The sequence below is a fragment of the Neophocaena asiaeorientalis genome, unplaced genomic scaffold (assembly GCF_003031525.2).
Source record: "Neophocaena asiaeorientalis asiaeorientalis breed wild unplaced genomic scaffold, Neophocaena_asiaeorientalis_V1.1 scaffold303, whole genome shotgun sequence".
Lineage (NCBI taxonomy): Eukaryota > Metazoa > Chordata > Mammalia > Artiodactyla > Phocoenidae > Neophocaena > Neophocaena asiaeorientalis.
Genome location: NW_020174420.1, coordinates 335,054 through 348,509, shown reverse-complemented (window position 1 = coordinate 348,509; position 13,456 = coordinate 335,054). Strand labels below are relative to the sequence as shown.

At 33.6% G+C, this 13,456-nt stretch overlaps 1 protein-coding gene across 3 annotated transcripts in view; it reads right to left on the bottom strand.

The window, feature by feature from the left end:
- The window catches only part of EXOC6B (exocyst complex component 6B), a 618,471-nt gene that overhangs the window by 340,916 nt on the left and 264,099 nt on the right, over positions 1 to 13,456 (bottom strand). For all 3 annotated transcript variants that reach the window (XM_024756397.1, XM_024756398.1, XM_024756399.1), the window contains 3 exons: positions 9,096 to 9,179; positions 8,686 to 8,732; positions 7,204 to 7,324 (listed from right to left, as the gene is read on the bottom strand). In XM_024756397.1, the coding sequence (XP_024612165.1) occupies positions 7,204 to 7,324; positions 8,686 to 8,732; positions 9,096 to 9,179 (252 nt within the window). The remainder of the gene's footprint in view (positions 1 to 7,203; positions 7,325 to 8,685; positions 8,733 to 9,095; positions 9,180 to 13,456) is intronic.

Genomic DNA, 13,456 nt, shown 5'->3' with positions numbered 1-13,456 from the left:
TCCTCTTTTCTATTCTCCAAGAGTTTATGTAAGATAGGAATTCAAGAAAAAAACTCCCTAGACCTGAAGATTTCTTTAAGGGAAGAATTTTGACTGCTCTTTTACTTACTTCTGATTCAGTCTTAACCTGAAAAGAATAGTTCTTTCCAGTTTAATGTGGGGGAGGGCACCATATTAGACTCTCCATCCCAGATAGGCCCCAGAGACTATCAAATCTGAGTACAAATTGCCTGGACTAACAAGTAACCTCAAGGCAAATGCAGCTTAAGTGTTTAAGTCTATCTTTCTGGACCTCTGGACTCTCAATCTCCCCTGGATTTGGCCTGGTAATTCCTTAATAACCTTACTAAGCACTCTAGACTTAAACATCTTATATGCAGTACATAAAGCAGTACTTTTAGTTGTTTCAAGCTGAACAGCTGCTATGAATGACCTAGCTTCCTATAAATGAGAAATAATTATTACTTTATAAATTTATCTCCTAGTCCATGAGTTATTTGTATTTGCTAAAGAATAGCTATGCAATTTGTTTATTATTGTCTTCTATTTGATGTAACTGGTTTTCCTCAAATATTCTACAACTCGGCATTTGTTTATGTTTAGAAATGAAGGACTAGATTGACTAGTATGTATAACCAGTATGGGTTTCACCCTCTGCAGCTTTTAAGTCTGTTTTCCAAAAACTGACTACAGGCTCTTTGTAGGTGGGTGGGGCAGATGAATCACCTTGCTCAAAAAGTAGTACTATAGAGAACTTCACTAATCATGTTATCATCTCTTTATGTTGATGGGAAGGTTGGCCAAAGGAATTGGGTAACCTGCTGTCTAGCCAAGATTTTTAGAAGGTAGACCTCTAAATAATTTCACTTAAGATTTCTCACAGCCTCATTCCTGCTCATAACATTTGTTGACTGAATTTAGAGTGTTCCTAGATTCCATCTGGAACAATGTTTCCTACTTTGACAATACCCTCTACACCATATTTAATGTAATATTTTCTTTTCTCAGGTGGAGTCATTATTCTGATTCCTTCTGTTTTCTAAATTCAAAGAAATTTTTCAAAACTTCTGGCCTATAGAGGTACTCTGCAGTGTTTCTCTTTTTAGTTTTTCTTACATGTTATTTCAATAGCAATTTGGTTAGAGAGCTGCACGACATATATGCTTAGTACACCCTTTGACTCAAAGAAATTTAAAACATGTGTGTGTCGGGGGGTGGGTATGCATGTGGGTGCGTATAAAACCACTATTACAAAGCACGGAGCTGATCTCCCTGTGCTATGCGGCTGCTTCCCACTAGCTATCTATTTTACATTTGGTAGTGTATATATGTCCATGCCACTCTCTCACTTCGTCCCAGCTTACCCTTCCCACTCCCTGTGTCCTCAAGTCCATTCTCTACGTCTGTGTCTTTATCCCTGTCCTGCCCCTAGGTTCTTCATAACCGCTTTTTTTTTTAGATTCCATATATATGTATAGCTGATTCACTTTGTTATAAAGCAGAAACTAACATACCATTGCAAAGCAATTACACTCCAATAAAGATGTTAAAATCAATCAATCAATCACACACACAAAAAAAAACCCCACTATTACAGTACACACTCTTGTCTGCCCATCACATAATAAGAAAAAATGTCCAATATTTAATAGCTACAAAACATGAGGATTTTTGGCCACACAAATTATATTGTTCCATAATTTTAAATAGTAAAAAGATACCTTTCTAGTATTATCAGATGATCTGTTTATCATTTTATTGGTAGTCATACTAGCAATTATATTAACAGATCTTCTAATATTAAACCATTCCTGATATGAATTCTTTGTATCTGAATATTATTCTTTTAATATACAGGTACTGCTAAATTTGAATTCTAAGTGAGATGGATTGTATAAGATTGCATAAGATTTTTATCATGTTTTGAAATCAGCACTGAGAATATTATATCTTTCAAAATGTTTCCAATTTATGCAATGACTGATAATTCAATCAGAAAATATAAGAAGTTTTAATTAGTGACATAGAAAGTTAGAAAAATATACAGATTTTTTACAAAAAATAACCACTCAGATATAATGTTTCCTTTTGAGATTTGTTTTGATGTTCAGGTTGTTCTTATTTTTCTTTCTTGCTGATAATGTAACACAATAAATAGTGTCATAAAATAGAATTGGTATCTGTGGCATCAACTACTTTGTCTCATAATGGATAAAAATGATTCAGTCAGTAAATGTACGTGATGTTGAGTTCTATTTTAATGGTTCTGTTGAAATACAATTCCCATACCATACTACTCACCCATTTAAACTATGTAATTCAACAGTTTTTAGTTTTTTTAATATTTTTGCAGACATGTGCAAACATAACCACAGTCAGTTTTAGAACATTTTCTTCATCTCAAAGAGAAACCCTGCCCCTTAAGCTATCACCTACTTATTCCTCATATCCATTCCCAGCCCTAGGAGACCACTAATTTCTTTCTGCCTCTGTAGACTGATGCTAAACTATTTTTTAAAGGTATTTTTGTCATTTATTCTTCAGTTCAAAAGAACACACAGTAGATCTACAAGGCAACGTTCCATTAAGATTAATTTTCTCCACAGATATACACTTTAATCAGCACATTGTAAAGTGTCTTATTCTTCATGACAGTAAGTATGGTTGCATGATGAGGAAAAGAGTATACTTTCCTGCTGAGAGACTCCTATAGATTTGCCACATTCTCAAATGTGAAAAACCACTGCTTTAAAAAAAGAAACTGCTTGGAAGAAATCTAAGTTTTCTAAAAGAAAAACACCTTTTCCCAGGAAAAAAATAAAATTGGTGAAATCAGGGAAATGGACAGATATAAAATAAACAAACAAAATCAAAGACTTCTCTCCCATGGAATGACAGTAACACTAGTTAATAAATATGAATGAGAAACAAACCTTCCTCAAAATACTACCTGAAATAAACCATAAAATACCAAAAATAGGACTTAGATAGGGAGCACATAAAATATTTTACCAAAAGATATAAAAGCAGGGCTTCCCTGGTGGCGCAATGGTTGAAAGTCCACCTGCTGATCCCAAAAAAAAAAAAAAAAAAAAAAAAAAGCAAATAAGTGAGAAAAATACATATATTCCTGTTGAAAAATACCAGATGCTGAGATATGTCAATTATCTCCATTTAAATTTGCAGATTTACTGCATACTAACACTATAGGTCAGTTTTAGGGGGAGGTAAGAGGTGGAAGGGATGTGACAAAGTGATTCTCAAATTAACCTAGAAGAATAATAAGGAGGTAAATAGTATATTTTAAAAAGGGGATTTTATAGGACATATATGTCATATAAGAAATTAAAGCATACTATATCAGATGTAATAATCAAAACAATGTTGTACTGGTTCAAGACATATAGAGAGAAGGAAGGGGGCAGGCAGCAATCAGAGCCTAGAAACAGATCTTAGTATTTATATAACATATTATGATAAATGTGGCCTTCAAAATAGGTTGGGAAAGGACAGACATTTATGAACTGAATGCTGCATTCCCCCCGAAATTCTATTTTGAAGCCCTAGTGCCAGTGTAGCCTTGTTTGGAGAAGAGGCCTTGGAGAGATAATTAAAGTCAAATGAAGTCATATGGGTAAGGTCCTAATCTGATGGGATTGGTGTCCTTATAAAAGGAGAAGACACTAGAATACATGCTGAGGAAGGGCCATGTGAGAACACAATAAGAATGTGATCATCTGAAACCCAGGAGGGTCCTTACAAGAAACCAACCATGATGGCACCTTGATCTCAGACTTTCAGCCTCTGTAACTGTGAGAAAATAAATTTCTGTTGTTTAAGCTACCCAATCTATATATTTCATTATGGTAACCTGAGCTGAATAAAACAACAGATTATCACAATAATGTTATTGGAGGTGGTGAGTCATTTTCAAAATAAAGTCCAACCTCACACACAACACTAAAATAAACTTTTAGTTTATGAATTATATGTTAAACAAGTAACTACAGAAATACTAAAACTAAATATAGACAAATAATTACATTTATTTGGAATAAGGAAGACATAAATAGTAAGGTTAAAGATCAATAAATTTAACTCCATTAAAAATTTTAAACTTCTGTAAAGCCATGGAAAAGAAAATCAAAGGTTAGAAACACATGAAACTAAGGAAATATTTACAACCTATATATCAGACTAGAGATTAACATTCAGATTAAGGTTAATGTTAAACATTAACATCCATGTGTTACTAATAAATATAAAATAAAATGATTAAAATACAAAATAAAGGCAATGCATAGGAACAGGAAATTCTAAGAAGATATACAAATAACTAAAAAGATGTGAAGAGATTTTTAATATCAGTATTAAAGAAAAACATTAAATTAATTTCTGACATATAATTTCTGACATTATTATTATATTGGGAATGACTTTTTGTTTTTAAATGTAACTTTCTGCGGCATAAAAGGAATAAGGAAATAGGAATTCTAACAGATGATGCTTAGTGATGCTAAATGGTTCAATCTTTTTGTATAGCAAATTAGCAATACACATCCAGAGCCTCAGAAATATACAGATCCTTTAACTCACTAAATTCACATCTAAGAATTTATCCTAAGTATAATTATGTGCAAGGATATGTTAATAAAAATATTTACTTCAATGTTTATAACAGCTTAAAAAAACTTTTTAAAAAAGTGCATCAAGTGAATTAATTTTTTAAAATGGTACATTCCTAAAAATGGAACATTATACAAATGCACATTAAAACTAATACAAATTCATTAGATATTAAATGAAAAATACAGCATGTTTTACGTAAAATATATATTGTATATCATGTATTCATTCACAGAAAAAGGGGTCTTGAAATTTACATATAAGAAAGCTAATAATAATCATGCCAGGGATCATGGCCAAACTCATTACTATTAATAATATTTCCTAACTATCTTTTAATAACCATGTTATCTTTGTATAACTTTTTTATGTAAGAGCACACCATGCAATGGAGGAAAGTAAAGCATTTAAAAAACGATCCTAGGACAATGGATATACTATTGCAAGAAAAAATAAAACGAGATCTTTAATCATACCCTAAGTGACAATAAGAATAGGTGGTAGTAACTACATAAATGTGTAACAATCAAGCCATGAAATAGTTAGACTGTTTTTTAGTCTCAGAACAGGCAGAACTTTTAAAAAATATTTTTAAATGTTCCAGACTTTATTATGACATAAGCATATTAATGGTAAAAATGTCAGGTCAAGTCCTTGGACACAAATAAGCAATGGGAGAAATTTTAAAATAAGATAAATATAATTAGATACATAAACATTTAACATTTTAAATACTAAAGAAGAAACCACCAACAAAAATAAAAGGAGAAAAATATTTGCAACACATTCAATAACGACATACCCTCTTTGGTTTCAAACTCATACATTAATCAATCTCCTAGACCCTACTACTTGAATAGCACAAAAAATATCTCAAAGTAATCACAGCCAAAGGTAACTTATGACGTCCCCACTCCAAACCATCAAAACCAACACTATCATCCAAGGAAGGAAACTATAAACCTAGGCATTAGCTTGATACTTCTTTCTACCTTACCTCTTGTATATTAAACCATCAGAAAGTATAATTAATCTTACTTCCTAAAAATCTCTCAAACTCATCCACATCTCTCTATATCTATCACCTTGGTCCAGCAATCATCATCTCTTGTCTGGAATACTAGACTAGCCTACTAACTGTTCTCCCCACATCCATTCTCATCCCTCATCTGTAATTTAGTCAGAACAATCTTTTAAAAATAGAAATCTGACTTTCTCACTCCAATTTACCCCCAACACACACATACTCACTCAACCCACTGCTTAAAGGGTCAAACAGGTCCTAAATAATATGACACCTACCTACTTCTTTATTCTCACTTCCTACCTTAGTTGCCTAGCTTTCTATGTTTATGTTCTAACCACTCGGGACATCTTTCAGTTTCCTAAAATGGCTACAATCCCTTCAATTACAGATTTTACACATGGTATTTACTCTAAAACACTTGCTAATGACTAGATAAAGAGAGTTGAAGGGTTATGAATGACTTTTAAGTTTCTGGCTAGCATAACTAGATGAACATAACTATTCTTGAAATTTTTTAAATACCAAATTATCTTCTATTATTAACTCCTCACTATTATTCCTCAAACACTTCAGACATAAAAGTACCTCAAAGTCCTTGTACTACTGTTCCTTTCACCTGGAATGACCTTTTAATTGATCATTACACAAATAGTTACTCCTTGATATTTAGATCTCAGAATGCCACTTCAGATCAACCAGTCAAAAGCAGGCACCTTGTTGCCCTAATCTATCACTCTATTTTAATTGTCTACATTGCATTATCACTGTCTGATATTCCTATTTATTTGTTTATTGGGAATCTCCCCAATTAAAATATAACTCTCTGAGAGCAAAGACTTTATTCTTATTCATTCTTGTATTCCCATTGCCAACATGTAATCCTTGTTTAAGAAATATTGAATGAATGAGTAATTCAGAGCCAGCATTCTCTGCTTGTAATAAAGTAGATTATCATCAACAATTGATGCTATCATAAAATATATCAATAGATCATGGGAACTCATAATTAAGCAACTTACTAAAATGTTGTAGAGTAAGAATAAATCTGTGAACTCCAAATCAGTATTAACAGGCATTATGAAGGCAATATGGAGTAGTGGCTAAGAACATGGGCTCTGCAGTCACACCGTCGCGGTTTGAATCCAAGCTCCACCACTTACTGGGTGACATCAGGCTGGTTACCTAACCTCTCTGAGGTTCAGTTCCCCAGACTATAGGGTAAATATAACAATAGCACGTGCCTTATAGGGATGAAGTGAGGATGAAATATATATGCAGTATACAATAACAATATAATAACAATGCCAGAGACATAGACAGCAATCAAATGTTAGCTGCTGTTTTCTTATTGCAAAGAGCATTCACAAAAGTGGGCTTAGTGTTAGAGAACATGCAGTTTGAAGTGACTACCTCCATACATCTTTGAAGAAGATGACTCCAAATGGGTGATTTCAAACAATACACATATGATGATTTTAAAGCAGTAGAAGACTGAATAGCATATAGATAATTAGCTTGAAGTAAGAACTTCTCTCGTGCTTCTTACATACCGAGTGAGTACGGAGTGCTGCGATGGTTTTTGAAAGTGCCATTTCCCACAGTTCATCGATGTAGGCTCTATTTACTAAACCCTGGGTTGTATGTAAAATGTGATCTTCAACCACAAAAAAGCTAAGATTGAGGAAAAAAGAAAGCACAGCTGTCAGAAATTACAGTTTGACTACTATCATAAGGGGATGACAAACATTAAGAGTTGTCATCAAATTGGAAGTTAATACTAGTCATTTTTTCTTAAAGAAAGCTGTTTGGTATCACAAACAAAATCAGATTTCTTAGACTTGGAATTATACCTCTGATCATGATATCATCTTAACCACTTCTAAAGAAATTGGAGTTACATTCCTATTAAATGTTAACCATGTTATCTAGAAATTTTAAAGGGAAGAAGAAAAATGTTTATAGGTAAAGAAGGCGAATTTCACTACATTAAAATCAACAGCCCATTAATACATTTTAAAAAACGAATAGAATCTAAAGAGATAACGAAAGTTAAAGCACGCATTTTTTTTAAGAATCCAACACACAAAATACCAAAATAATTCCCCTTATATAAACTTTCTCATCAAAGTGCTGAAAAGATATCTTACAAAGGTAAAAAAAAAATACACACGTATTTTTTAACATTCTTCTGTGGCTTCTTAATTTTTATGCATCTAAAATGTATCTTCAGCTTTCTTGCCTAAATATTCATACTAATTAAAACAATTCTTTAAATAGGGAATTGTTATGATACATTTTAATCAAAGGTATCAATTACATTGCAACAATCTAAACTTGGAAAAAAAAGAAATTTCATGGAACAATCCAACTTATTTCCCTTCTTTTTAACTGCAAAGTCACTATTTTGCAATTAGAATAAGCTGTCTATATTTGGGATGTTTATTTGGGAACTGCAATTCCATACTAGTATATATACTCCAGATGAGGATGGCAAACTATACAGTCCATGGAACAAATCTGGCCCACTGCTTGTTTTTATAAACAGTGTTTTATTGGAACACAGCCATTGTCTTTCATTTACATATTGTCTATAGCTGCTTTCGTACCACAACAAAGCTGAATAGTTCTAACAGAAACCGTATGGCCTGCTGAGCCTAAAATACTTTACTATTTGGCCCTTTTAGAAAAAAACTTGCCAACTTTTGCTGATATTTGGTTCCCACTTAAATATAATGAAAAAACAGAACATCACATATAATAAGACTACAATTCAATATTTTTCTCCCTTTATCCATAAAAAGGATTCCTCAACAATATAGAATTATGTTCCCCAACATAATTCTATGAAACGAATAGACATTCCTTTAAAATCATCAGATATTCAAAACAAATCTTGTCTTAAGAATTCAGAAAAGAAAAAAAATTTCCCAAAGAACACGATATACTTTTCCAAGTCTCACAAAAAGTGTATAAACAATTGAAAGTGTATAAATTTAAAACACACACACACACACAAACACACACATACCCACCCTACAATTTGATTAAAATACTTCCTGTAGCCATCTAAAGTTTCATGCTGCAACAAAGCAAAGAGAAAAAAGTTATTGTTTCTGTTTTGACACATTAAGACAGTTAAAATCAGCTAATTAATTTCTTAAGGCTCAATTCCAAAGACTATAAAGTAAATATAATAATAGTACCTACCTTATAGGATTACAGTGAGGATGAAATGAGATAATACATATCTAGTACTTAGAACAATGCCTGACACATAGCAAGCAACAGATGTTAGTTGCTACTTTCTTAATGCAAGTAACATCCAGTGGTCCCAGAGTGACAGTTTGGGGTGGAGGTGGGGGGGAAGCCCAAATGGAAAATAATTAAAAGATACCACAGAAGAAAAGTGAAAAAGGGAGAAAAGTAAAGGTGGTGATCCTACCATGTTAGAAGGAGGCTGGAGCACCAAACGAGCCTGTTTTCGCCTCTGTTTTCGGTAGTAGTTCTCAAACGTTTCCCGGGCACCCTGTTAAACAAACAAAAGGAAATGGGTTGATACATTTGGACCAATTACTCTAGTATTTTATGGGAAATTCCCAGGTCAGGAATTGAGGCAGCCCCACATTTCTCAAAATCTGCTATTTTAACACTGATAATCTTCGGAAAAATAAAAATAACTATTATCACTTATTGAACCTTACTTACAAATACCAATAGAGATGGATACAAAAAATTCTTAAGAGGAAACTACCAGAACTCAGCCTCCAACACACCAAAGCTGGTTTCTGAATCAATTATCACAAATTCACAAGAAAGACAAACCAACATTCTCATAGGTTATAACAACAGTTTAGAAAATGGTTCTTAAAAAAAAAAAACCTCACAGAACATTCCAGAATAAAAACTAGTCTCAAATAAATCATGACCAAAAGGCCAAAGGGAGGCAGGAAAAAGCAGGAGCTGAGAACATTAAGTCAGTCTTCTCAGACAGAATATAATCTAGCACAGGATTAATACCAAAAAGGAAGAAACAAAGCCCTGAAAAGTCTTAGCACACAGTTTCTACTTTTCATTTAGGGTTTCTGGGCTTAAACTGAAAGGTGCTCTAGAGAACAAAAGCCAACTCATGAGCTCTATAGCTAGGGTTGAACAGTGTCCTCTCAAAATTCATGTCCTTCCCAGGACCTCACAACATGAACCTATTTAGACATAGGGTCATTACAGATGTAATTAGTTAAATTAAGATGCAGTCATACTACAGTAGGGTGACCCTTAATCCAATATAACTGGTGTCTTCATAAGAAGAGGAAAATGCTATATGAAGGCAGAAACACAGGGAGAACACCATATGGTGCCACAAGCAGAGATGGGACTGATGCAGCTGCAAGCCAAGGAACACCAAGGACTGCTGGCCACCACCAGAAGCTACAGAAAGGCAAGGAAAGATTCTACCCAGAATCTGAGAGGGAGGATGGCCTTCTGTTAGCCTCACTTTGGATTTCTAGTCTCCAAAACTGTGACAGAACAAATTTCTCTTATTTTAAGCCACCCAGTTTGTGCTACTTGATTATAGCAGCCATAAGAAACTGATATAAGCTCAAAGCTTTTAAAACATGATGCTTCCCATTATTAAACTCTACTCTCAACCCAAGACTTTTCTAAATAAACAAGAGTAGAAAGGGAAAGACAGCATTACACAGTGGTTAAGAGTACTGATTTTAGAACCAAATGATTTTATTCAAACCATGGCTCTGCCCCTTACTAGCTGTATAACTCATATGACTAGCTATGTAGCTTCCCTTTCATTATTTTAACTTCCAGTATTTAACTCTTTACCTTTCACTAATAGATGTGCTATGGTTTACTCACTTGTAGAGATGCCAAACTCACATGGTTGTAATAAGGATTTAGAAGAGTTATAAAGCTTTTAGAATAGTACCTGATAAATAATAACCACTATGCAAGTACTTATTTAAAACATAAATAAGATGAAATCAGTGATGAAACAGAAAGCCCAGCCCATGTGAACATAAACTCCATGAAATACCTGGTTCAGTTTTCTTCACCTTCCCAAAAGTCTGAAGAATTTTACTCAATATGACTTCTTTGTTAGATCCCTAAACCAGGAAAACTGTTTAAGGTACTAAATCATGCAGCCTCAATAGTGTAGCTCAGGCGTTGGCAAATGTTTTCCATAATGGGCAGGACAGTAAATAGGCTTTGGTGAGCCATCCAGTCTCTGATGCTACTACTCAACTCTGCTGCTGTAGTGCAAAAGCAGCCATAGACAACACATAAATGAGTGTGGCTGTGTTCCAATAAAACCTGATTTGTGAAAACTGAAATTAGAATTTCGTATCATTTTCACCTGTCATGAAACATTACTCCTCTTATGATTTTTTTTATGAATACCAACCATTTAAAAATGTAAAAGTTCACACAGGTCATACAGAAACAGGCAGTAGGCTGGATTTGGCCCATAAGTCATGGTTTGATGACCCCTGGGGTAGCTTAAAAACAAAGGTTTTAAAACACTAAAGTTATTATAACTGTACACATCTGAATTTTTCTGCCTAAAAAATGAAAACAAACATTAAGACAGCTATTTCAAGGCTTTCTTAGTCTATAAGTTAGTGAAGTAGCAAATAATTCTATTTAAGAAATAAAAAGTGGAAACTGTCTGTTGGTTTGTTAAAGCTGTTCCCCACTTGTCACCATTTTACAGCATAGAGGTATTATTAAATGTCAATTACATTCTATACACTCTGAATGGCTTTTCATTTTAAGGTTAACAGCCCTAAAGGCCCTTTATTATTTTAGTGTGACGTTACACTTTCAACATGCTCTCTAGCCAAGATACACTTAGCTGAGAATTTAGGGAAAGCCTTCTAATTAGAACACACTATATTAACTTAATTATTTGTTGTAAATGGTAGAAAATAAACAAGATGAAATTCTATATAAAAACCAAATCATGAACCTCTACTTAATTCTAAAGTATATACATTTTGCTTTTTCAATAAAATTAAAACATAAGAAAAGACCAATTTATCTAATAGGTCTGGCTTCCCCATTTACAAAAATGAGCTAGATTTTCCCTAGTGGGTGCTAAATAAATTCACCTCTGATTATTCTATTTCCTTTGCCAATTTTGTCAACTCAATGCTTATAGGAGAAATTTGAGAAATAGAGGTCTGACCAATCCAGTTGAGTAAATGATGAAGTGCCTGTCTATTCACAAATAAGTCAACAGACAGTGAACTATAGAGTTCTGCCACTTCAGCCTCAAGCTCCTTTAATCACTCAAATGAAAAAACAAAACACAAACCAAAAAAGCCACCTCAAAAGCTACTGAAGGTATAAACAAATAGATATAAAACAATCGGCAGGCAAGCAAAAGTTGTTCTGTTTTTCATTTTATGTCATTAGTATGACAGTGCTACAAAGGCTGTATAATAATTAATGAATTAATACACACAATGTCACAGAAAAATTAGTCACAGTGTATATAAAGTGCTCACCATGTGATAGACACTGAGAATCTCCTCACTGAATTTATAGTCTATGGTGGAAGACTAGAAATTAAACAAGCAATTATATAAAATCCTATTAAAATTATATTAGAATCCTATGTATTGAAGTGGGATGTATGTCTGAGTGTGTGTGTGTATGCGTGTGTGCACGTGCACTTAGGGGGTGGGAGGAATGTTAGAGAAAGATTCTCAGAAAAAAAATGACATTTATACTCATAATTGAAGAATGACTCAGAAGAATAAGCCAGGTAAACAGAAAGAAAAAAAAAACAATGTTCCTTGTAGACACAGAGAAGTTCAAAGAAAAAAGGTGTCACATATCCCATGAATTGAAAGAAGTTCTTCATGGCTGGAACTTCAGGGTGTAAAGGAGAGGGATGACAAGAGACGAGGCTGGAGGACTTTGTAAGTCGTGTTAAGATATCTGGACTTCACCTCTAGGTTTAGACACCTGGAAGTTGTAATATAGTGAGTAGAATAAAGGAAGGGGAAATTAGCTACAAAGAGATCAGTCAGAATCTGATATATATTTAGGAGGCATAAGCCAATTGGATATATGTGGTAAAGGACATGAAGGAAAGAAGGCTGATGTGAGGTTTCTAACCTAGTTAACTAGTTTGGTTGGTGGCGTCATTTAATGAGAGAGGAATCAGAAGAAAATACAGTTGGTTATTACCCATGGTTTCCTAATTTGCAAATTTGCCTACCTGCTAAAATTTATGTGTAGCCTCAAAATCAATACTCATGGCACTTTCATAGTCATTCAAGGACGTACACAGCGTGGGGATAATTTTGCGTTGCCCGATGCACATGTTCCTAGCTGAGGCCGAACAAAGCAACACTCTTCTTTCTTATTTCACTTCACACACTATAAACAATTATTCTTTTCATGGTCTATCTAGTGCCACATTTTTCAAATTTTTGTGCTTTTTTAAAATATTTGAGGCATAATTGACATAACATTATATTAGTTTCAGATGTACAACTTAATGATTCAATATTTGTGTATACTGCAAAATGATCACCAAAATAACTCTAGTTAACATCTATCACCATGTAGTTATACAGATTTTTTTTCTTGTAATGAGAACTTTTAAGATCTGCTTTCTTAGCAAGTTGAAAATATATAATACAGTATTATTAACTATAGTCACCATGCTGTACATTCCATCCCCAGGACTTATTTATTTTATAACAAAGTTTGTACCTTTTGACCACCTTCATCCAATTCCTCCAACCCCTACTCCCTGCCTCTGGCAACCACCAATCT